Source organism: Cydia splendana, chromosome 1 (assembly GCF_910591565.1).
Source record: "Cydia splendana chromosome 1, ilCydSple1.2, whole genome shotgun sequence".
In the NCBI taxonomy this organism is placed as follows: domain Eukaryota; kingdom Metazoa; phylum Arthropoda; class Insecta; order Lepidoptera; family Tortricidae; genus Cydia; species Cydia splendana.
Window position 1 is genome coordinate 33,257,307 of NC_085960.1, and position 24,614 is coordinate 33,281,920.

General features: G+C 37.6%; 1 protein-coding gene across 1 annotated transcript in view; it reads left to right on the plus strand.

The window, feature by feature from the left end:
* Window positions 1-24,614, plus strand: part of LOC134793939 (hemicentin-2) — a 192,361-nt gene that overhangs the window by 87,336 nt on the left and 80,411 nt on the right. The window contains exon 2 of the mRNA XM_063765659.1: window positions 20,981-21,167. Coding sequence (XP_063621729.1) covers window positions 20,981-21,167 — 187 coding nt within the window. The remainder of the gene's footprint in view (window positions 1-20,980; window positions 21,168-24,614) is intronic.

A 24,614-nucleotide genomic window follows, 5' to 3' on the forward strand; every position in this document is an offset into this window, starting at 1 on the left:
CCTATCGATGGTTATTTTTATGGTTTCCGCCGCTCGTATTTTTAAAATTTCACGGTATTCGTTTATTAGCTTCTTCGAAAAACCAAATATAAATGGAAATGAACGTCATCGAACTCGAGATACCTATTTAATATCAATTGTTTGTGTAAGGCTTTAACATTTAAATTCGAGAATTACCTATTTATACTTAGAAAATTCTCTTCTTCTTCGTCGTAACCTCATGACTGAGGGTCGTGACCGCCATAAGTTGCGTTTTCTTGGATTGCTCTCCAACCTGGCCGATCTTAGACCTTAGACCTTAGATCTTAGACTTAGAAAATTGCACAAATTTAAATTGTAAAATCTGGAGCAACATTCAGATTTCAAAAGCTGAACTTGATTTGTTCTTGGTCGTAAATACCCAACTATAACCGTGCCGCGAACGTTGTAGCTTGAGTCCAGGGATGTTGCGAATATTCGAATCCGCATCCGCAACCGCGGAACTTCCGCATTATTTTCAAAATCCGCATAAAATCGATGCGGAGCTTAATGCGGATGCGGATGTCGAATAAGTTGGTAGGTACAGGAAAGTCTTAGCGGCGGCGTAAAGTGCTAGGTAATTTCGTCATTACCTATAACGAAATCGTCTAGATCCAGAAAAGTCAGCCAAGTTACTGTTTATAGTGTTTATTAAAAATAACGCACCGACCTATACCTATTCTTGCTCAAATACTAAACTTTTCTTTTTTTTTTAATATAAAAATTACTAAAATGTAATATTTGACGTTATTTAAGTACCTAATCTTGACATGCGCATCCATCAAAGGCTTACATTTGAATATCCGCATCCGCATCCGAGGATGTCAAAAAGTCTGCATCCGCAACATCCCTGCTTGAGTCCTTGAAAGTAAAGGGGAGTAAAAGCAACAGGCAACAGGGGACCGAGTCTGTAAGAGCAGCAATAATCATATCAATGATGTGGAATCCGCTCGCATCACTATGTGGGTACGGACGGAGCGACAGCAAGGGAATTCAAGTACGAACCTTCACTTTGCCTGTGTGCTCATAAACCACTGAACAAACCGACCTCGTTCCTATACTTACCTAACCAACTATAGGTTTCAAAATTGACTTATAGTCTAGGTTATTGAAGCCTCGTACTGTAATTTTATAGCAAAAGGGCCGGTTTTTTTCTTGTAGTTTTTTGCCCATTTGGTAATTTTGTTTGAAGAGCTCATTTGTGGTGTAATAAACACGAAATTCCAATTTTGCAAAAAAAAATATTTGAATTACGAAGATTCCTTACGTTTTAGTAACTCAGGAAATTGTGCTAATATTGTACAGAATAGGGAACTTTATTCACCAAATTTTATCGGAATATGACGAAAAAAACGAAAGCGAACCAAAAATGGGCCCTGTGAAGCTCACGTTGCATCACGTATCACGATCCTTTCGGGACCGTCCCTTTAATAGTCGAATATTTAAGAGCAATAGAGAGGTAGGTAAATAGTACGAGTAGAGACGCCACCGAATATGTGTACATTTTGAGTCACATTTATTATGAAAACATTGAAAACAGGTCGCCTACAAGGGACAATGTTTGCTAAGATTTAAGTTTTCTGGCTCATTAGTACCTAATGTGTGTAGTTAGAGTCAAACCCATATACAACGTGTTTCTACCCTCTGGACATAGATGAATAGGACGTATAACCAATAGATATCAATAAAACCATATGCAAGTAACAAAACCTCAAAAACACCTTCAATTATAACAATTTTTCAAGAATAGGTATATTGGAAGTATTAAACAAGGGTTTGCGGTAGGTACACTTTAATTGAACAATTTTTCTTCATAAGTCGGTTCAAAAGATATTCGGACAAAAGTCACTAGACTCAGACCAAGAATAGTCTGCAGCGGATTTGATAGCCCACGCAGTGCAAGTGTTATTTTAAACGTCAAACTTCTATGAAATTATGACGTATAAATGACACTTCCACTGCGTGGGTTATCAAATCCGCTGCAGACTTTTTTTGGTCCGACTCTAGTAAATTCATCACTCAGAGACAATTTCAATATGGCGGTTTGTTTACATAGTTAGCAAGTTCCATAGAATGATACTTTAGTAAATAGACGAAGGAATGAAGAGGTTAGCGGTAGGCCAGTTCGCTACGAGCCAACCACCACGGGCGGTTACCTGATGTTTACCTACGTTCGTCCGTCACAATCACAACATGTAACCGATCGCATCAAGTCAACAAATTTACCTGAAACAACAGCGTTGCACCTCATGCAATTTCCTGTTTGTTCCGTTTTCAACTTACAAATTTGACTAAAACTCATTTGTTGCTCCTTATGACTTCATTTAAAATCTGTCGGGTTACTCCATCCGATTTTAGATAATGGCTAGCTCAGTCATCATCATTGGCCTGTAACATCGATAAGATGATGGTTTAAACAGCGTCCATAAGAGTGCGGCACTTGCGCAAATGACTATTAAGTCCAATGCGAGAGCGGCAGCCGCGACCGCGTAGCTGGCAGGAGAATGCCGTGCCCGGTGACGGAGGTGGGAGAGCGGCGCGCTGGTGTCTCAGTTCTCGCCTAGCTCAGTAGAGTAGAAGCAACGAATTCAATCGGTCGACCAAATGCCGTAATGTATTGCAAATCGCACGCGCCTTGTCGAAATGCACGAAGGTTGCTATTGGGCTGCAGCCGCGCTCGTCAGTTTGACGTCTTAGACGTTCAAAGGCTTACCTGAAAATATGGTTTTGACTGTATTAATTAAAAAAATACATAATGGTAAACGCACTAAAAGCGTCCTAAGGTACTTTACTTGATTGCTCAATAATGGCGGTGACCGGTACCTACTAAAGTCTATTAGGCATCGGGACTTTGAGGCAATTCACTCCTTTTATAGCCTATAAAGTTCTCGTAAGTACCCACTTGTCCCCATTGTGTGGAACGAAGGGTTTATACCATTCGACACGAAATAACAAAATTAGTAATGCTATATAAGTATTACTAATAAACTTACCGAGAAGACATAAAGAAAAATATTTGGGAGACCGAGCTTTGCTCAGAAAACATATAAAAACTCAAAAATGCTCGTTTTCCCAGAGATAAGACCTAGCTAGATCGATTTTTCGCCCCCGAAAACCTTCATATAGCAAATTTCATCGAAATCGTTAGAGCCGTTTCCGAGATCCCCGAAATGTATATATATAAATAAATATACAAGAATTGCTCGTTTAAAAGTATAAGATATATTTTTTTTTTTCAAAATTTCATTTTCTATACAAGATTTATCGCTGACTATACGTTTCTTTCAACAGGCAACTAATATTCATCGAAACAATTCTAACAAACCCAAATTAAGTTGCGTTGTTTTATCACAGAGTTCCTATGGCCACCTCCTATATATGTCCATCATCAGATCAGCTCGATGGTACCCTATATTGCATTGTCACATTTGTCACCCAATTTACATATGTACGTGAAGTTTCAGCTTAATTTAGCTTGCAAGATTTAACCCGAACGGCGAACATACATAAATACCTTCATACAAACATTGCAAACAAGCACTTCCCGCCTTTTACCGCAGATATCACTCTGATCCATGTCCGCACGCTGCTCTGATGGTGTGTACGAGTAAGCGGAACATTAAGTATGTATACACGTATATAGCGATGTCCGGTCGCACACCAGAGAAATCCAGGCAAAAAAATACTAACAGCAAAGTACAACTTTATAAAAACTTTCACAGACGTAATTAGAGAAAAATCACGGATGCTTTAAACGTGAAGAAATTAAAAACGAAAAGTCACGTAACGCGGTAATTGCTGCGAGGGTGTAGGCGAGGGTTGCCAGTTTGGCAACTTTTATGCTACATTTAGCAAGATTTGAAGTTGCCTTACATCCAAAGTTACTGCCACCTGTGTACTTTTTGAAATGGATATTTTGTTTGCATTTTCGTATTGTACAGTAGCCTTACCACGAGCACGGAATAAATTTGACACTGACATATTTGCTAACTTAGGCGTAACTTTCTTTCTATACATTTTGCGCGCACTAATATGTCAGTACGAGCGAGATGCATGGAAAGTCATTTACGCACACGCTAGCAAATATGTCAGTGCCAGAATCGATTTAAGGCTACACTACCAAATTTTACAATCTGTATAATTTTAGTAAACACTTATTTTTCTCAACTAGCGACCCTCCCCGGCTTCGCACGGGTTAACAAATTATACACCTAAACCTTCCTCAAGAATCACTCTATTGATAGCTGAAAACCGCATCAAAATCCGTTCAGTAGTTTTTGAGTTTATCGCGAACATCCAACAAACACACAAACAGACAGACGCGGCGGAGGACTTTGTTTTGAGTATAAGGTGTTAAAGTCTGTGCGGAAAGAGAGGAGTCGTGGAATGTATGGGGCCCAGGATATTCCACGACTCTTCTCTTTCCGCACAGACTCTACTGGAGTGTAGTATTTTTTTTTCGTTGTTCATTGTTTATGTAGTTGTTTCTTATCTCTAAAAGTTATAAAATAAAATATAGTTTAGCAACTTTTCGCCTCGCGTCTGGCATGTTTTAAATGTCGACTGGCAACACTGAGGCTCGACGAGGCAGCCTCTCGAAATATTTCGGTGGCCTACTAACTGGGCACACATAATAACACACGCACACATGAACGCAACTTTGCCTACTTACACTTTGTCATGTTTACGCTCTTCTAAAGAGTAAGACTGACAAGGTTTTAAAGGTAAGGTTGGGCTAAGAATTATACGAAAATGATATATAACTTGCCCTAGTTGCCTTAAGGAATGTCTTAACTAGGAAGGAATATAGCATAGATTGGACCTGGGGAGCCGACCCTTTCACCCCCCCTTTTTGGGGGGTCTGCATGGTACGATCACCCGGCTACCGGGCCAGATGAACTTTGTTTGACCTAAGGAACAATCGTGCTAAGCGGCATCGCCTGAGACTAAAGTGCATGCTAAATGACCTTACTCAAACTACTATTTCAGTATATAATTTATATATGTATTAGTAGTGTGACTACTTAAAAAAACACAAATCAAAATATTTAATAAAATAATTTGATTTGTTTCCAAAGTTGTGCGCCCAGTCCACTATCCTCTCAAGCTCAAAGTTTGAGTTCAAATATTCCAATGACCTATTCTAAGTATACGGACAACTCCAGCGAACGAAACTCGCGCACGTGTGTAACCGGTTTGACGGGTCTTGATCTTGAGGCGTCGACACATTTCTCTGGCTTTCAATCCGAGTTGTAGGTATCTGTTGTCTGTGTGTGGAGTCTGCGAACTTTGTGTTGTACCTAAACCCGGTTTGACGAGTCTATCTTGAGGCGTCGACACATTTCTCTGGCTTTCAATCCGAGTTCTATCCATCCAGCGTTGTCTGTGTGAGGAGTCTGCGAACTTTGTGTTGTAGGCCTAAATTGAATGCTCATACAGAAATAGAACAGGGTACGCTACCTTCATACATTGATAGAAAACCCAGTTATAGGACTTATAGGTATGTATCTAAGTTTTAAACGAGCTTTGCGAAAACTTACTTATATGTGTTACAATACTAAATAACGGCCCGATCCGAACTTTAAGATAAGTAGGAAAACCTTGGCTATTCGGTGATACGTAGTTATTCGGTGATAGTCAGTTTTATCGTCTTTTAGCCGAGTTGCCCGGTAATTTTATTGCTTAAAACAATGTTTAAGAGATACTATGGATGTGACTAATGTGGTGTAATATGGTTTCAAGTAATATAATTACCAGGTAACGCGGCTAAAAGACATTAAAACTGACTATCACCGAATAACCAAGGTTTGCCCTACGTCAAATATTACGTCCAGATACGATAGAAATATTACGTTTGTACTATTGCGCTTGAAATAACTTTAAACGTCCGAAATATTCGATGTGTATGTACAGTTCGAAAACATTTAAAATCGTCGATATGTTTGTACAAAAACGTTGAACATTGTATACATAGGTACGTAAAACACCGGACGTAAATATAACGATCAAATTCATCAAATCATTTGCAAACGTACCGCCGAAAAAACACGAAAAAAATGGAGTTATTCAGTAAACTTTTGTGTAAAATTGCAGCTCCACTTTCAATACAAAAACGGTTATAAGTTTATTCATGACACATACACCAGTACCCTACCACGAGTCTCTGACAGTGTAAACATTTACTTTCTTTACATCTCGCTCGCACTAATATGTCAGTACGAGCAAGATGCATAGAAAGTAAGTTACGTTCACGCTAGCGTTTATTAAATGTCAGTGCCAAACTGGTGGTAGCCGCACAGTGTCTCAAGTGGAGTCTTTTTTATTTTGTTGTCGTTTTCTTTCGTCAGCTTTTGATAAAATTTGGTGAAGAGTTCCCATCTTCTGAACATAATAAGCGCAATTTCACCGTATGTCCAAAAAATCTTCCACTAAGTTACGAAAACGTATGGCATTTTCTTTATTAGCTCAACGGAAAATTACATACATACCGACCTATTATTTATGTCCCAGATTGGGATTTCGTTTCGTTTTTTTCCACCCAGAGGAGCTCTTTAAACCAGCCAAATATCCAAGTCTAACGATAAAAAAACAATCGACACATAAGAAAAAAGTTGTATGAAATCCAAAAAAATCAAGTTGTTATTTTTTAGATTTTTATGTAAGTAGTAGTTTTCACATTATTTGAAAGAGTGATTTAAAAGTTATTATGTAAAAAACCATTGTATTTCTATTTTATTTATGATTTTTTAGATGATATTAAAAAAATCTTACTAGTGAAAATTTATAAAAAATAGAAATAGAAATGTTTTTCTACCTCAAAACTTATAAATCACATGTGGAAATAGTGTGAAAACAGATACCTACTTAAATAAAATTCAGAAAAATATTCGGTTTTCATACAACATGCAAAATTTTTAAAGTGGTTGAGCACCCCCTTGTAGTTGAGATACAATTACGAAACTTGGTGTATTTTATCAGCATAATAAGTGTAACAAAATAAGGGGGTGCCCCGCCGGAAAAAAAAAAAATGTTTTTTGAACCACCCTAGTCGCGCGGCATTGTATTTATATCGGAGCATCGTTAACAACGGCGTAATCGCCATCGACAATAAGATCCCTATTTATAGATAACGTCACATTTCGTGTAAGTTCGTATAACCTAGCACCTAGCAAGTTCCAAGGTTAGTTGTGGGCGTGCTGACGCGATAGGGCCGGCACGCCGGCACACTTGGTCGGTAAGTAGGGCTCCCGTCCGTTCGGATTTCCACGGATACGGAGCTAGGAGAGCTTCGCAGAAACCGAGCTTACCCGATTAGGGTAAGCTGGTCTAAAAGCACGCTTTCGATAAGAGTACGCTACACCAAAATCTACGAAGCTGTTTAGGATACGCGTCGTAACTTATGTCGTATTTTGAAGTGAATTCAATGAAAATACAAAAGTTACGTAATTAAAACCAAAATATTACTTTGCTAATCCGCGAAAAGATAACGTGCTAGTCAATCAGTGCTAACCCGTTATACTTACTTGCGTATTTTTACATGCAATTAATATTCCCACCCTCCCACCGCAAAAATAAATACGCAAATAAATATAACAAACCACCACCAAAAGAATATATGATATATATATGGTTTGTTATATTTATTTGCGTATTTATTTTTGCGGTGGGAGGGTGGGAATATTAATTGCATGTAAAAATACGCAAGTAAGTATAACGGGTTAGCACTGATTGACTAGCACGTTATCTTTTCGCGGATTAGCAAAGTAATATTTTGGTTTTAATTAGTATGGATTTCCGCAAAGTAACGCCTGATTCTATTCAAAGTTACGTAAGTTAAGTAATCTGACTTCCTCGTTTTAGGCATATTTCAATGCGCTTATGAAAGATTCTCAATGCGCGAGTGACCTAAACTAACTCCCTCGTTCATAAAACTTAGCAAACTTCTGTTAATTTTGTCTCTTTCTAACAAACGTGAAAGTAAAAATTACAGATAGGGACAAGCGATTATAAACAGCATAACAGACGTTTATGAATAACGCCAATGGTTTTTTTACCATTCATTTAAAAACGAAGAGGTTCACAAAAATCACAAAGTAAATAAGGTTTTGGCAAAGATTCCATTTTTGATACAAGCTTTTATCGCTGACTGTACTTTTCTTTCCACAGGCAACTAATACTCATCGAGACTATTCTAATTCTAATTCCAATCACAATTAGATTGCGTTGTTTTATCACAGAGTTCATATTAATGGCCACCTCCTGTCTCCATCATCAGATCAGCTCGATGGTACCATAATATTGCATTGTCCCCCGACTTACATACTCGTATGTATGCAAATTTTCAGCTTCATTGGAAGTCGGAAAATGGGTCAAATTTAGCTTGCAAGATTTAACCCGTACAAACATAGGTACAATTACATATTTACATAGGTACACATTGCAAGTTAAATAAAAGCTTGTAAAGGGGCCCACTGATTAACAGTCCGCCGGACGGTATCGGCCTGTCAGTTAGAACGAAAATTTTGACAGTTCCGAACAACTGACAGGCCGATACCGTCCGGCGGACTGTTAATCTGTGGGCCCCTTAAAAATGTTACCGGGTGATATAGTGTTCAAACGTTAGGTGGTGACGTAATCACATCATGCATGACATTTATTGATGATTCGTTTCCTTGATCTTTCGGTACAGCGCCCCACTTTCCTTTCAATTCTCACTGTATCATTCAAATCGGTTTTTTGTATGACTAAAATGGTTACGAACTTTAATATTGTAATTAGTAATTTATTTATGAATGAAATTAATTATAAAAAAAATGTAAAACAAAATATATTTCATATGATGTCGTAATTAAAAAAACCGGGCAAGTGCGAGTCGGACTCGCCCACCGAGGGTTCCGTACTTTTTAGTATTTGTTGTTATAGCGGCAACATAAAGACATCATCTGTGAAAATTTCAACTGCCTAGCTATCACGGTTCATGAGATACAGCCTGGTGACAGACGGACGGACGGACAGACGGACGGACGGACAGCGGAGTCTTAGTAATAGGGTCCCGTTTTTACCCTTTGGGCACGGAACCCTAATAATAGGGTCCCGTTTTTACCCTTTGGGCACGGAACCCTAAAAAGACAAACAATATCTTAAACCGAGATATTTTCTTAGACTTACTCAACATTTCAAACAAATATTTCCTTAATTTAAAAGTTTGTTCCATTCAATAAACAAAAGTGTCGAAGTAATGAATTATGTACTTACCTACAAATTCGTATCAAATTCAAAGTATTACATTTGCTTGTTGTTTTGTTGAGAATATAAAAATTCCTGTTTGAGAAAAACGTTTCTTTGTTCAAAATACTTCAACGATATTTTGTAGCTCCAATTTATTAGATGGTACTTGTTAATACAGTATTGCTTCGAATAAATTCCTTTATTCCGGTTTTTAATTTTATATTGGGACAACACGGATGATGGCTATAAGTATTTAATAGTAGTTTATGTGACTGCTACATAATGAAAGGCATTAAAATACGAGTGTGGGTTTATGAAACGAATGAAATGAGTTTCATAATAGTATCACACGAGTGTTTTAATGCCTAATTATGTAGAGTTACATACACTGCTTTATCTACACACATATTATAAACTTTCTATGATATATTCACTAACCTCATATTACAGCCGACTTTGCTCTCTGGCGGAACTCGCGGATATGAGATGGCGTCTCCGAAATATCTTTATCGCACATTTTACATGAAACTTTTGTTATAGTTTCTTTAAAGATAACAAAACAAATTATTTTTTACTTACAAACTAATTAAAAGATAAATTGTACGTCAAATGGCGGCAAATGAAAACTTTTTTCACGCACGTCACGCATCCGTAGTTTTTTTTTAATTCAGAGACAAACTAGAGTCGGGGTCGATTACCATATCGTCCGATACCAACTTACATGCGAGATTTGTCAATATTGTATGCAATTGTCATTTGATTTCGAATAAAACGTCATCTCGACTGATATTAGAATAGGGGTCAAATCAAATTGCTTTTTTTTTCAGAGATGTTCGAAATTTGAATTGCATTACCAAATCGATTTTGATATAGTAATGAAGCTATTACCACATTTTCACAGATAAGAAATTTGCTGTAACAAAACAGTTTATCGTAATGTGGGCCATTATTTACGGATTTTGAAGGCATCATAGACAGTTTATGATATGTGTGTAGATAAAATGTATTATTTCACACCATGGACGATGTAATAAAGCAGAAAATCGTATACAGCAGTTATTTTCGGATAGAACTACATATTATAAAGAGTAGGTAACATGACCGTGACGTCACATGTTCTGTGTTTCATATAAATTCCATAGTGGCTAAGTGGCTAATCGATTTGACAGTTTGAAAAATAAAATTGATTTGTCAGTCAAATACCCTATTGAGAAGATTGAATAGTCAAGTAAATTGTTTATACCATTTCGTACCTTGTCACAGTAACAATCAATATGAAAGCCGCTGCCCGCTAGGGATCAAATATGGTACAAAATGGTAGAAAACTCAAATTATACTATAGAAAACTTAGGAGAGTAAAAAGAAAAGGTGAGTATCCCGAGCCAGGCGCAGATAATGGTGTCCCTAATCGGTAGCAGGCTGCGCACGCGTCATGTCATTGACCGCGCCCAAGCCTGCGCACATTTCTAACGCATGCTCACAACAAAGAGTCGAACACTTGGATAAACCAGCGTTACCGTGCTATAGCGACCCTTAACAGTTGAAGAGCGCTCTTAAACTGGGGCAGTCTGAGGGGTTGGCTTGTGTGCGTTTGGAATATCTGCGCTTGCGACGACTGGGAATGGGTGTCACGGTAACGAACTTTACTTTAGTGTTTTTATATTAAACCCACGACTGGCGCCGACCTGGCGGATATTGGGTGTTAGTGTTACTATTGATATTTATCAGGGGTGCGAAACTCCTGACTTCGGCTAAACTCGGCTCTGCTCGGCTCAGCATTGCTCCGAGCAATTATTAGGGTTGACACAACTTGACGTCCCTTTGCGTACACGACCACAGATAAGATAATGGCTTGAATTTTGACAACCCTAAATAGCTGAAAGGGATAGTGCCATATATTAGAAAGGGACAGCATGATTCGACCCTGAACCGCTGTCAAACTTCGGTTTTGTAGGAAGTTTCCTTTCTGTACGGTAGTACTATTTATTCTGTGTATTTGTCAAATAGTGTTAGTTTAAATTTTTTGCTTTTGTTTAAATGCCTTGCGTGTCATCTTTTCTTTCTTGTGTCATCTTATAGTTCCCCCACCACGCACCATTTCTCATCACATATCTAATAAGAGATTGAAAGTCTCTAATATCCAGTACTAGCTGATTTAGTTTTATACAAGTTTTATTCTTTACAAGGCTTTAGAATTTCCTTTACATTTAATAAAATTATTGGTCCCAAATTGTTATGAAACATAGCATTGCTTGTAGACAAAACACGACCTTTTTCAATAAATATTCCAAGAAATTCTTTTGTACGAGATACGAGTAATAGGTACGGCTTCTTTCAGTTACGATTTCGTCACAGGTTTCACTTTATTTTTCAACAAAACACGAATGGGCAGAAACATAATAAAAAACTTAAATTAAAGACTTAGGTATAAATAAAAAAAATGCCCCAAGTCTTGATCACTTTGTAGGGTGCCCAGAAGGCTGGCACCATTGCCCCTCTGGATAGCAATGCTTATCCGCTAAGCGAAATATAGGCCAGCTGTCCAGGAATTGAGGACATTTAAAACCATTCGATAGGTAATGCGGAGAGCGAACAAAAAGGCCATCACATCAAGCATTTACTGACAACTAGAAAACAAAATGTAAAAACAATATAACTAGTAGTTCGCCCCGAAATGAGACCTCGCGGTTAACCAAAAATTATATAGCGATTGACTTTGTTGCACCTACTTTGAAGAAAGGCTTAGATATTTATTAATACACGAAAACAGATTAGGTACTTTTAACTTGACTGTTAAAAGTAAATAAAGTACCTATCATACACGGCTGGAATAACTCACAATTGACCACGAAACACAATTACACGCAGCAGGTTGTGAATGTACCCGCCATCATAGTCTAATAAAACATGGTCTTCCATTCCCAGAGTGACACGGGCCTACGTCACAACAACATGGCCGCTATATATAGCGCTATCGCATATTATCATATAGCGCTGTCGCATCATGACGTAGGCCCGTGTCAGTTAGGTGACCTAGAAAAGACGGGAATGGAGTACCAGGCGGAGTATATTATTATACCATGCCCGCCATGATTTTTTCTGAATTTTCTGATAATAAAGTTCTCAGCAACTGTGATGGCGTATGAAAACTTTGTTTCTTTTAACATTGTAAAACCGAAAGTATTTTTTCTCAAAAATGGACGGCAAAGTCGACTTTGCCGTTTAAAAAATAGGTTGCGAAGCGCGTAGTTTATGGTCAGTCAAAAATTAAAAAGTTAAAAACATTGCAGTCTCGATTTTGGGACTGCAATGTTGCATACAAATTCCATTATTTGTCGAGTTCCAAACTTTTTAAAAGTTGAAATGGCCATATCAAATGAAGGCACAGGCCCATTAAACAGCCAAACAGATGATTAGTACCGCGACTATTTAGCTGTCTCAAATAGGTTGGCGTATTTTCGGCAGAAAAATACACTTCTATTTTTTTATTAAAAAAATAAAAAGGCGGCAAAGCTAATTTTTTCAATTGTTTCTACTTTTTTCTGTGAAAATATATACGTAAGAAAGTTGCTTTTGTAAAATATTTCTATGATATTTATATTTGTTGCACCATTTTTGAGAAAAGCACTATATATGACTCGGCTGGAAGGCTACTTGCTGGCTTCGGATTCAATTAAACGGACTCCCAAGGTCGTCCGTTTAAAACGAATCCTCAGCCTGCAAGTAGCTACTTCCGAGCCTCGACAATAATGTACTATTATTTATCTGTCTTGTCGTAGTACAGACAATAAATACGGTGTTATAATATTTTGAGTTTTATAAAATTTAACAAAGTTGTTTTTGTGACAATCGTCTCCATGGCAACGATGGCCATAAACAATCTGTTCTATAAGATGTTTTCTGTTTGTTTCATGCCCTGGATACAAGACTTTTAAGACGTTCTGACGAAATAAACTGAAGCGATATTAAAAAAAAAGTTTAGCGTTAAGTAATATAGATGGCGCTATTTATTCGAATAAAGGCTTTGTATACGGCTGTCCCTCCCCTGGATTTAAGTCACCACCATAGAGATTAAAATAAACTGTATCTGTGCTAAGCCGAAATATTTCCTGTCAAATACTTATATTATTTTTATTTTATTTTATTTTTATCTTGCTAATTATTTCAAAATAGTAAATTTAAAAACTGTATTATAAAAGTGTAAACCGAGCACTTTCATTTGATACTAAACTCGACCATGTTTCTTGCAAATAAAATGACTAGAATAGCAAGACCTCTCACAAACAGCTTTTTGGCCTTCTAAGCTCTTCTAGCTTAATAACCCCTTGATCGGGCCTGCTCATAATTTAATGACTAAAATATAATGCCCTCGACTACACGTTTACCCAATGTCATTTAAATTAGAACAAATTTACTTAAGTTATTGAGTATCAAACTATCTTCTGACAGTTCAGCTTAAAAACATCGAAATGCCGGGACGTGCCGGTAGCCAGCCGCGTGTTCAAAGTCGAATGTAAGAACTTCGCTTCGCTTCGCTTCGCTTCGCTTCGCTTCGCTCGCTCGTTCGATAAAATGACAAATATACAAAAGGTATAAAAAATATAAATACTATAGAAAACCTTATTAGTCCTCGACACCAGCCCTCCGGTCAACCTGCTTGTTTTCCTATATTTTATTCGTATGCGTCTCGGATCTTATTCCTCTACATATCAAACGGAATGTGACGCAACTATAGGTATATGCGATAACAAATCGAGAAGTGATTGCATCAAATGAACCCATTAAATTTAATGACTGGACTTGCTTGTTCATTATATTATGGAATTGCTCTTTAAGTACGTGTTACACATAAAACTTCTATACTCGCTCTATTTTCTTTGCATAACGCAACGAAACTTAGTACCATACATAGAATCATAGATATATCCAATGTTAAGTACATGCCAAGTTTCACGTAGTTTAAACATGTCGTTTTAAAATGAGAGCGTAAGATAGGCTATTCTCCTACTAGTCAAATCAGTTCTTTTTTAGAACTGTCAAAACGATTTGCTAATATGGAATTTATATGAAAACTTACATAGTGACGTCACGGTCAACTCACCTACTTTTTATCTTTCTATCCGATTTATTAAAATAACTGCTATCTATGTTTTTCTAATAATTATGTGGTGCTTTATTTCGTGCGTGGTTAGAAATAATTTATTTTAAATACGGAAACATCCCTATTGTATGGAAGCGGCTGTTTCGTTCGTGTGATTTGTTTGCATTGCCTTTACGAGGTAAAAAAGGCATTATTACTATCATTAGTGACTTTTGGTTTCTAACTAAATAAAAAACAAATTAGACTGCAAAAGTAGCTTTCAATTGACCGGAAAATACAAGTTACACATCAGTAAAAATTTCTCGCATTCATTACCAGTTAACATTAAAATAAGGTATACCTACGTACACCAAAGAAAGCCCGTCGTTATCTTTATTTTTCCTATGTTTAATATGAACTTGCAGTTTTGTCTATGGTACTAGCTAGCGAACATGGACGCACAATTTGAACCCACTCACACTCAAAAAAGTATGAAATTTTGAAGGCCCGAAGGAATCTTGGAGGCACGGGTTGAATAAATTTTGCCACCGAGTGAAACACAAAGTTTTTCACCACACCAACGCGAGGAAAATACTAACTGTCAAATTTCAAACAAAATCAAACCAAAAAAATTCAAAAGAACGTTTATCATTCTTAAGTAAATTCGACCAGTCAACATAAAGGATATAACTCAAAATTTGCAGTAGAGTAGGTACTTTGATCACATGTGGAATAAAATACAACTTTCTCGACAGTTTTTGGACAGTCAAGAGAGCCTTTACCAGCTGGTGTGGTGAAAAGTTAATTAAAGTCCTCCAACCAGGCAATAAAGTAATAAATTTATACATGAAACCGCGATTTATTCAAAAGCTGACAACGTTTTCTCGATGTTACGGACTACGGAGCAAGATTTCGCCTTCCCTTACCATGAGTTTGGATTGGCCGTAGTCGTTTAGCTCGTACAGTCGCCATCAGATATATCGGAGCGGCCAAGGTGTTCAAAAATATATGAACATGCACTTTAACGTCTAGAAAATAGGGGCCTTGTTCGGATATTTGATGACAACTGTACCTAAAACTTTATTTCTACTCTTTCGATCCCAATGGGAGAAAAAAACTGTCCCAAGATTTTTATTTCCATTCCGTCACCATTTTTCATAGACTTAGTATGACGGTAATGGAACGGAGCGAACTAAAAATGTATGCAAATTTTGGGACAGCTTTTCTCCTATTAGGATCGAAAGAGCTCGTGATGATGAGTAGAAATAACATAACGTAAACATTCCCACATCTAAAAAACCGGCCAAGTGCGAGTCAGACTCGCACACGAAGGGTTCCGTACCATTATCTATAAAAACGGTCACCCATCCAAGTGCTGACCCCGCCCGACGTTGCTTAACTTCGGTCAAAAATCACGTTTGTTGTATGGGAGCCCCACTTAAATCTTTATTTTATTCTGTTTTTAGTATTTGTTCTTATAGCGGCAACAGAAATACACCATCTGTGAAAATTTTAACTGTCTAGCTATCACGGTTCGTGAGATACAGCCTGGTGGCAGACGGACGGACGGACGGACAGCAGCGGAGTCTTAGTAATAGGGTCCCGTTTTACCCTTTGGGTACGGAACCCTAAAAAGTATAGTGGACAGTCTTAACCATAATGGCGCCTGTGCACAAATGTGACGTGTGACGTCGCCCTGTATCAGCACACATTGGTTAATTTGACAGTTGAAAGCTTTAAAATAGTTTGAAAATACAGTACAGTAAGACCAAGATAATTCTACAACGATTCTGATAGCACACTCAGTGCATGTGTTATTTTAAAAGTCAAACTTCTATGAAATTATCGCGTAACACTTGCACTGCGTATGCTATCAAAATCGTTTCTTGGTAACTCTTAAGTTTTCAGCGTCGTGCATTTCACACAGCTAATTGGTACTTCGATTAATTACTACGATTGAGTTTACGTAGTCGCTAGCGTGTACGACCTCGTGGTAAAACATGGTTGGAAGCTTTCGCCGGGAACACAAAAACGTCATTCTCAATAGACGTACTCGTATAAGAGATTACCAAGTTCACTTGCAGTGTACAGTTAGCATCCATCAGATAGTGACGGCGGATAAAGATGTATCTCGATTTACAAGCTGCAACAAAAATTGAAAAATCTTTTTTGTTGACGCGAAAAAATGGCGGTTTTTGTATGGAGGTTTGGCCGACTTGGGCGACCTGCCCCATAGAGAATTTTTTTTTTTGCACTTGATATCATCTAGAGTTCTAGACAAATCATCAAAACTTGCCTAGCCAAATGTAATTTTAATTAGGAGAAATGAAGACTCAAATTAAAATGGAATGGCGATTTTTTTATTGGCCTCTGGGCGGATTGAGGATAAAACGAGAAAATATAACATTTAAAACTTTCGCGTTTAGAACACATATTAAATGACATTTACAACGGGGGTCTTTCACGAATTTATTTTATTACCTTTATTTACCGATGTATCAAGACAGAAAAAAATCGTTAAAATAAATTCGCGATAGACTCAGTTGGAAATCGGGTTTAATAAAACGAGGAACTCGCGCACTAATGGTAAGGGTATGAAAGCCAGTTTTCAGGCAACATAAACACTAAAACAACAGGGCAAATGCATCGAAATTGCAGCTTGGGAGGTATTTTCGGAGAGCGCAACACCTGTGAAACAATGGTGCTATTATTGCGGAAATACCTTTCAATATTTCAGTTTTGAACTTGCGCTCGCCTTGTTTCTTGTTTCTGTTTTTTTTTACCAAATTTATGTGAGTAAATATTTTCTTACCACGCCAGTAGGGTTAGCCCGTTAGATGGTAGGTTTTTAGGGTTCCGTAGCCAAATGGCTAAAAACGGAACCCTTATGGATTCGTCATGCCTGTCTGTCTGTCTGTCTGTCTGTCCGTGTATGTCACAGCCACTTTTTTCCGAAACTACCTATAAGAACTATACTGTTGAAACTTGGTAAGTAGATGTTTTCTGTGAACCGCATTAAGATTTTCACACAAAAATAGAAAAAACAATAAATTTTGGGGGTTCCCCATACTTAGAACAGAAACTCAAAACATTTTTTTTTTCATCAAACCCTTACGTGTGGGGTATCTATGGATAGGTGTTCAAAATTGATATGGAGGTTTCTAATATATATTTTTTTTCTAAACTGAATAGTTTGCGCTAGAGACACTCCCAAAGTGGTAAAATGTGTGTCCCCCCTGTACCTTCTAAAATAAGAGAATGATAAAACTAAAAAAAATATATGATGTACATTACCATGCAAACTTCCACCGAAAATTGGTTTGAACGAGATCTAGTAAGTAATTTTTTTTTAATACTTGACGTAATAAATCGTAAACCGCAATTTTATTATGTTACTTGCTGCTACGGAACCCTTCATGGGCGAGTCCGACTCGCACTTGGCCGCTTTTATCATCTGTCATCATGCCTGTCATGTTCTAACAAGTATGTAAGTGCGAAAGTGACGCATGACATGACACGTGATAAAAATGCGACCATGATAGCGGGCAGCTCGGAAAGGCTCTCTTCATTCTTCAAAGTTGCATTTTATCCACAAGAGTAACAAAGAAAATTAAAGCAAATTTTGAGATGTTCCTTCATGATGGCTGGTGGAATTGACTTTTAAGAGATAATTTTGAATTAAATACATTTAAATATTTAATAGCGTTCACTTGGGTATGATTTGTAATGTTTACTATAAATGTTTATTATTACAGTTATTATTTTTCTCTAAGTTTGTATACCTTTGCTTGATTTGCTTTGAAAATTTACATGTTTTACAAAGTACATATCTAAATGGAAATTTTAACATTTGTTATATGTATACGATACAATATAGGTATTAATTACAAATTTACATTTTACATCCGAAAACATGTTTTTAAGCTACAGGAATCCATTTAATGAATGGGAGGCATGATCAACAAAGTATTTCATGATTCTGCTTTTTAACAAATTGAAAGGCATTTCCTTGATTGTTTTTGGCAATTTATAAAATATGTTTAATATAATAATTGTAACAACAAGCGTAATTATCGCTCTTTTTCTTCGAAGTCGGTCCCTCACTGCTGAGGATCGTGACTCCGCTTACTAATTTGTCCTATGGCGGCTCTCCACTTCTCCCTGTCGGTTGCTTTGTGGAAAGCGTTGCTAAGCGTTACTTATCGCTAAACAAGTAAAATTTAAATTTTCTAAAACCCCCATCGCAATGAAACAGATGCATGGATTTTGAAAAAACATGTCTAAGAACTAACGCTGGAAAACCTGCTTTTAATTAAAAAAAATCGCAGCCAGATCGGTTCACGCGCTTAAGGGCTACGGTGCCACAGACAGACACACACACATATCAGTCAAACTTATAACACCCTCTTTTGGTATTAAAACAAGTGTTTTGTCAAAAATTTCATTTTTGATACAAGCTTCTATCGCTGACTGTACATTTCTTTCAACAGGCAACTAACTAATACTCATCGAGACAATTCTAACAAACCCAAACACAATTAGGTTGCGTTGCTTTCTCACAGAGTTCCTACGGCCACCTCCTGTGTCCATTATCAGACCAGCTTGATCGTACCTACCATAAAGGATGACTTACGCTAGACCGGGCCGGGGCGTCCGTCATATCATTTTCTATGACGGCTGATCGGTGATCACGTGGTGCTTTCCATAGAAAACGAAGCCCCGGAAGCTCAGGCCCGGCCCCGGCCCGGTCTAGCGTGAGTCATCCTTAGTGTTGCAATGTCACCCAACTTACATATGTATGTGAAGTTTCAGCTCAATCGAATAATGAGAGGTGGGTCAAATTTAGCTTGCAAGATTTGACCCGAACATACATATTACATACAAACATTGCGGGTTAACCGCAATGACCTTTTATTTATGTAGACGTGTGACGTTCATAGTTGACAAAACTAAAATTTGATCCAACGATTTTGACAACTTGACAGGTTGGCGTCACCCATACGACTAACTAAATATAGGTTCCGGAACCTATATTTAATGGCTCACAATCGCGCGCCTGGTACCATATCTACCTCAATTTACTTACATCTATGGTTAACCGTTACCAGGCTGACATTTTAAAATTGACAATCTAATGTCAGTCACTCATCGATCGAAAATAGAACACAGTCATGTTTGAAGTGCCGTAGGTGGGAAATATATATCTTTTAGAAAAGGGTTAAATAAAAGCTTGAAAAATAAAACAGAACGGGAAAATTCTAATGACAACCCATGACAACAACTCAGCAGTACAAAAAGGGAAACATAAACTAATAAAATAAATTTGTACTCACGGAAAAGGGCAAAAAGGTCTACGAAGGTGTGAGACCCACAGCTGCGAATAGGTACTAATAGGCGACCCGAAAAATTGGTTCTTTACTACATAACACTGTATCGGCGAAGCGTCGGTAATATGTAGAAAGGAAATAGAGTTAGACCAAGATAAGTCTGCAACGATTTTGATAGCGCAGTGCAAGTGTTATTTTAAACGTCAAACTTCTATGAAAGTATGACGTACCTTGCTTAAATAACACTTGCACTGCGTGTGCTATCAAAATCGTTGCAGACTTGTCTTGGTCTAACTCTATGTAGTAACATAAGTAAAGATAATATCGTAGCCTCAAATGAGACTGCTGAAGTAGATAGTCTGTTGCCCTGTACATTATGAAACTCAGCGATTGAATATGCCAGCGGTTCTTAATCTTTTTTCTTTGACGGAACCCTTTTCGGAAGCGAAATACTTGATTAAACCCTACACTGCGGGACTGCGCTCACAAGTAGGTATCGGCGGTGGCGGCATAGTAAAAATTTTCGAGGCAACTAAAGCATAGTGTTCTAAATTCTTGCGGAACCCCTGCAGGGGTGTCACGGAACCCTAGGGTTCCGCGGAACACACTTAGAGTATGGCTGGAATATGCATAGACGTAGGTCTCAGTACATTTTTGACTTAGAAAACCGGAACCGGAAAATATGACTGACAGTCATCTGAGACGTATCACTGACACTTATCCCTTCTCCGAAAATGTTTATATTTATACCCCGCCCGCGGCTTTTCCGTTATAAAAAAGTTGTGATTGGTCAATAAAAGTTTTTACAATGGGGCAAAGTTGCTGTTTAATCGCTCGTGCCACTTACTATTGATACCCGAGCAAGCGAAAGATTTCAAAATTGAGCGTTGTGAGGTTTCAAGGCACGAAAGTTAAACAAACCTTGCTACCGAGTGAAATACAAAAAAAATCACCACAGGCACCTCAGCAACGCGAGCAAAATACGAACTGTTGAACATTACAAATAAAATTCAAATGAACGTAATATTTATCATTTAAAATCATCACTTACCTAAATGTCAATTTTACCAGCCAACATGAGGAAACAACAATTTTGCATCCGCTGAAACGGAGACCTAACGCTTATGTCAATAATTTATGTTGCTCCACATCTAAAGGGGCCCACAGATTACCAGTTCAACGGACGATATCAACCTATCGGTTGTTCGGAACTGTCACCTTTTGCGATTAACTGACAGGCTGATATAGTCCGGCGAACTGGTATGGTATGTGGGCCCTTAGAATCATTATTATGCAAATTGTTTAACAAAACTTCACTTTGTTTCAGCGGTCACTTGGGCGGGCGCCGAAGATGAAAGCCACGACGCGCGCGAAGGCGACGATGTGACGCTCCGCTGTCGCTTCAACTTCGAGCCCCTCGCTGGGGAATCACCCACGTACTACTGGGTGCGAAGCACCGCTAGCGGACACGACAATGTCGCTATCAAGGATACACCGCTCGAGACTAACTACCAGTAAGTACCGTAAAAGTGTATAATTCGAGAGACGCACGTGACGCTTCGCTATTGCAGCTACTGTTTCGCTTCGAGCGACGCTCGGTGACGTGACGCTCCGCTGGTGCTTCGCCTTTCAGCCATTCGCCGGAGAATCAACCACTTACTACTGGGTGCGAAGCACCGCTAGCGGACACGACAATGTCGCTATTAAGGACACACCGCTCGAGACCAACTACCAGTAAGTACTGTAAGTACCTTGCTAAAATTCATAATTTGAGCGATGGCGTTTCGCCTTCGAGCCACTCGCTGCGCTGGCAAATCACCCAATTATTATGGGTGCGAAGACACGACAATGTCGCTATCAAGGATACACCACTCGAGACTAACTACCACCTATAAAGTGCATAATTCCGGCGACGCTTGGTGACAATGTGACGCTCCTTCGAGTCATACATGTACTGAGTGCGAAGCACAGCTATCGTACACGACAATGTCGCCATTAAGGACACGCTACTTGAAACTAACTACCAGTACCTTTCTAAAATATACAATCCCCACGTACTACTGGGTAATCAACGCTAGCGACCACGACAATGTCGCTACTCGCTATCAATGACACCATTCGAGACCAACTATCATAATTAGGATAAGTAGCTAATTAAAACTTAGTTCTAACGATCGATAAGCTTAAAATCTGCGCTGTGAGTAAACTCTATAGGTAGTATAGTGGCGGTATTCACAAACTTTTGTCAAATCCCACAATAAGATGACAACCAAATTTCGATTTTTGAACACCCGATATCGTTACGAGAGAAATGAACTTTTTGTAATTTTTGTTTTATTAATGTACCGAACGAACCCTGCTATTAGTCCCAGTGTACAGCCGGTGGACATAAAATCTGTCAATAAAAAAAAAACTATAATTAAAGTGAAAAACGACAATTTTCTCTAATTGGTCGACTCGCAGCGACGGAAACAGTGCTCAAATTGGCTGCGCTAGGATTTCCTCGGTGCCCACTGTGGAGGCCATAGCGCTAAATGAAATTTTTAAAACTGGGCGGCATTCGAACTAAAAATCTAAGAAAGTTAATTTGACAAGAGGTACAGTCAACTGTACAAATATGGGTGTAGACAACTTACTCAATAATATGTCCCATAGTTCTTAATTCACTGACATAAGAGTTATTATTTTTGAGATGATTTGTACACCCACATTTTTACAGTTGACTGTATCACCAAACCAAACCCGTTATCAATGTTGCAATTCATTGAAAATCAGGGTTCGCAAAAGTATCTAACGTATGGAACCCTAACTTCGCCGTTGGTGCCAACTTCGCCCATGTAAAATAATAATATGTGACGTTCCACGGCAAAAGGTACCTTATGGCGGCTGGCGCTTACGTCGTATAGCGCCGCAATAATATTGGAGCGGCGTTAATAATATCGTAAGCGCCAACCGCCATAAGGTACCTTTACCCCGCGGGACTTCACATATTAATTTTATCAAGAAAAATAGATATTCATTGAATTGACAATAAAAAGATCGGCGTAAAAAAAGTAAAAAAAAATTAAGTCAATAATCTGTGACGTTCCACGGGAAAAGGTACCTTATGAGGGTTTCTAGTTTCGGAGATATTAAATGTTTTGTAAAGAGGTGAAAAAATGCTCAATTTTTTTTTATTGTGTGATCTGAAACCTTAATGCGTAACGTTTGTTTACCTGTTTTTATTTTTGTTATAAGTTAGTTATAAGCCTAGTAATGTCGTCTCAGAGTTTAGTAGAAAAGGTACCTTATGGAAAAAAGATTGAAAATTCCCAAAAAAACTAGTCAATACGGGAAAAGAAGTTTGGTAGAGAACTGTATTAGCATTCTGCAAAACTAATTTGATAATCTCAGTTCTGGTTGGGGCGCCTCGCAAATATTATAACCGTACATAGACCGACATCACAAATCCAAGTAGACTGCTATTATACCAAAGTTACTCTCGTCAAGTCTTTCTTAACTAGAATAATCTTCATTTGGTTTGGTCGCATGCAGTAAATCAGCCATTGGTTTGCTGAAAAATGCCAATACCCGACGCATTACCTTATGGAATATCTGAGGTCATTGAACCTCAATGCCGCTTATCTTCAATAGCAACCGAAATATATTATTGATAAGAAATAGACGATTTATACCATCTTAACCCCAAAATATTATTAGTTTATCCTAACTGTTCCATCATCATCATGCCTCATCATGTAACTTGACCACAAGGTACCTTTTCATTACATACAAATTATTGGTCTTTTTTAAGATTATTATGACGAAGAACTAATTAAATTGGGGGCAGTTTAATGTAAATTAATATTTTCTATTCATAAAAGATAAACTGTAATATGATTGATATTTTGTAGTGATGTATTATTAGATTTATTTCCATAAGGTACCTTTTCGTAAATGTATGGAGCAAATACTGTTATTGTTATGTAAGTTTAAAGTGGCATAAGGGGTTAAATATAGTATTTAGTTGGGGTTTTAGGATTTATTTCATTTGAATGACAGAATTTCTTTCATATGTGCTCAGAAAAATTGATTGTGTGTCACATTAAAAGTAAAAATATTCAATTTTGTGATTTTATATGAAAAAGTCAGAAAATACATTTTCACCTCTAAATCGGTATTGTTTTTTGCTTAAACTGTCTGTCAGTGTCGTTTTCTAATAGATAAAATTTAAATCTTGAGAGCTCATTGCAATCAATCGTGAACATGAAATAAAACTTTATTTTCAAGAGATTGGTTAGTATACACATAAATCAGTCGATATCAAAAGTTTCTATTTGCATTACAGAACAAGTCGCAATATTTTTTTAATCTCAGATATATAAGGCATTATTATTTGTAGTCAACTATGTAACTTACTTCAGGAACATAGTTTTTTAGGCGGCTAAACTTAAAACTTCTCTATCGTAAAGTTGCTCATTTCACAACATTATTTTCAAAAAATCATATCTCTGTAACTACGCAACCTAGAAGGTTGATCTTTTGTGTTATCGATAGGTTATTTATTGTAGATTACTGGGGTATGCATAACTCCATACCCGCCATAAGGTACCTTTGACCGTGGGACGTCACATATCCTCACACCTATCCTATATTTATTGTGAAAATTATACTAAAACTTATTCCAAATCCTAAATGTTGAATATCTACACCCATGAATCCCATGATACAATTTATAGCTGAATTATGATTAAATGCTAGTTAAGGCGAAGTTATGTACTAAAGGCTACGTATTTTGGCCAGCTCGGGGTGACGGGGTTTGGTACTAATCAAGTCTAGTAGTGATTTTAAAAGTGCCAACGAGGCTTTGCATCTTTTTCGTTTTTGTGTTGGTTTAGTTAAATGTTAATTTTATGCTTTTCATATCCTTTCGATTTTGATTTGATTAGTTCGTCTGTACACCTCAACTGTACCTTTTAACT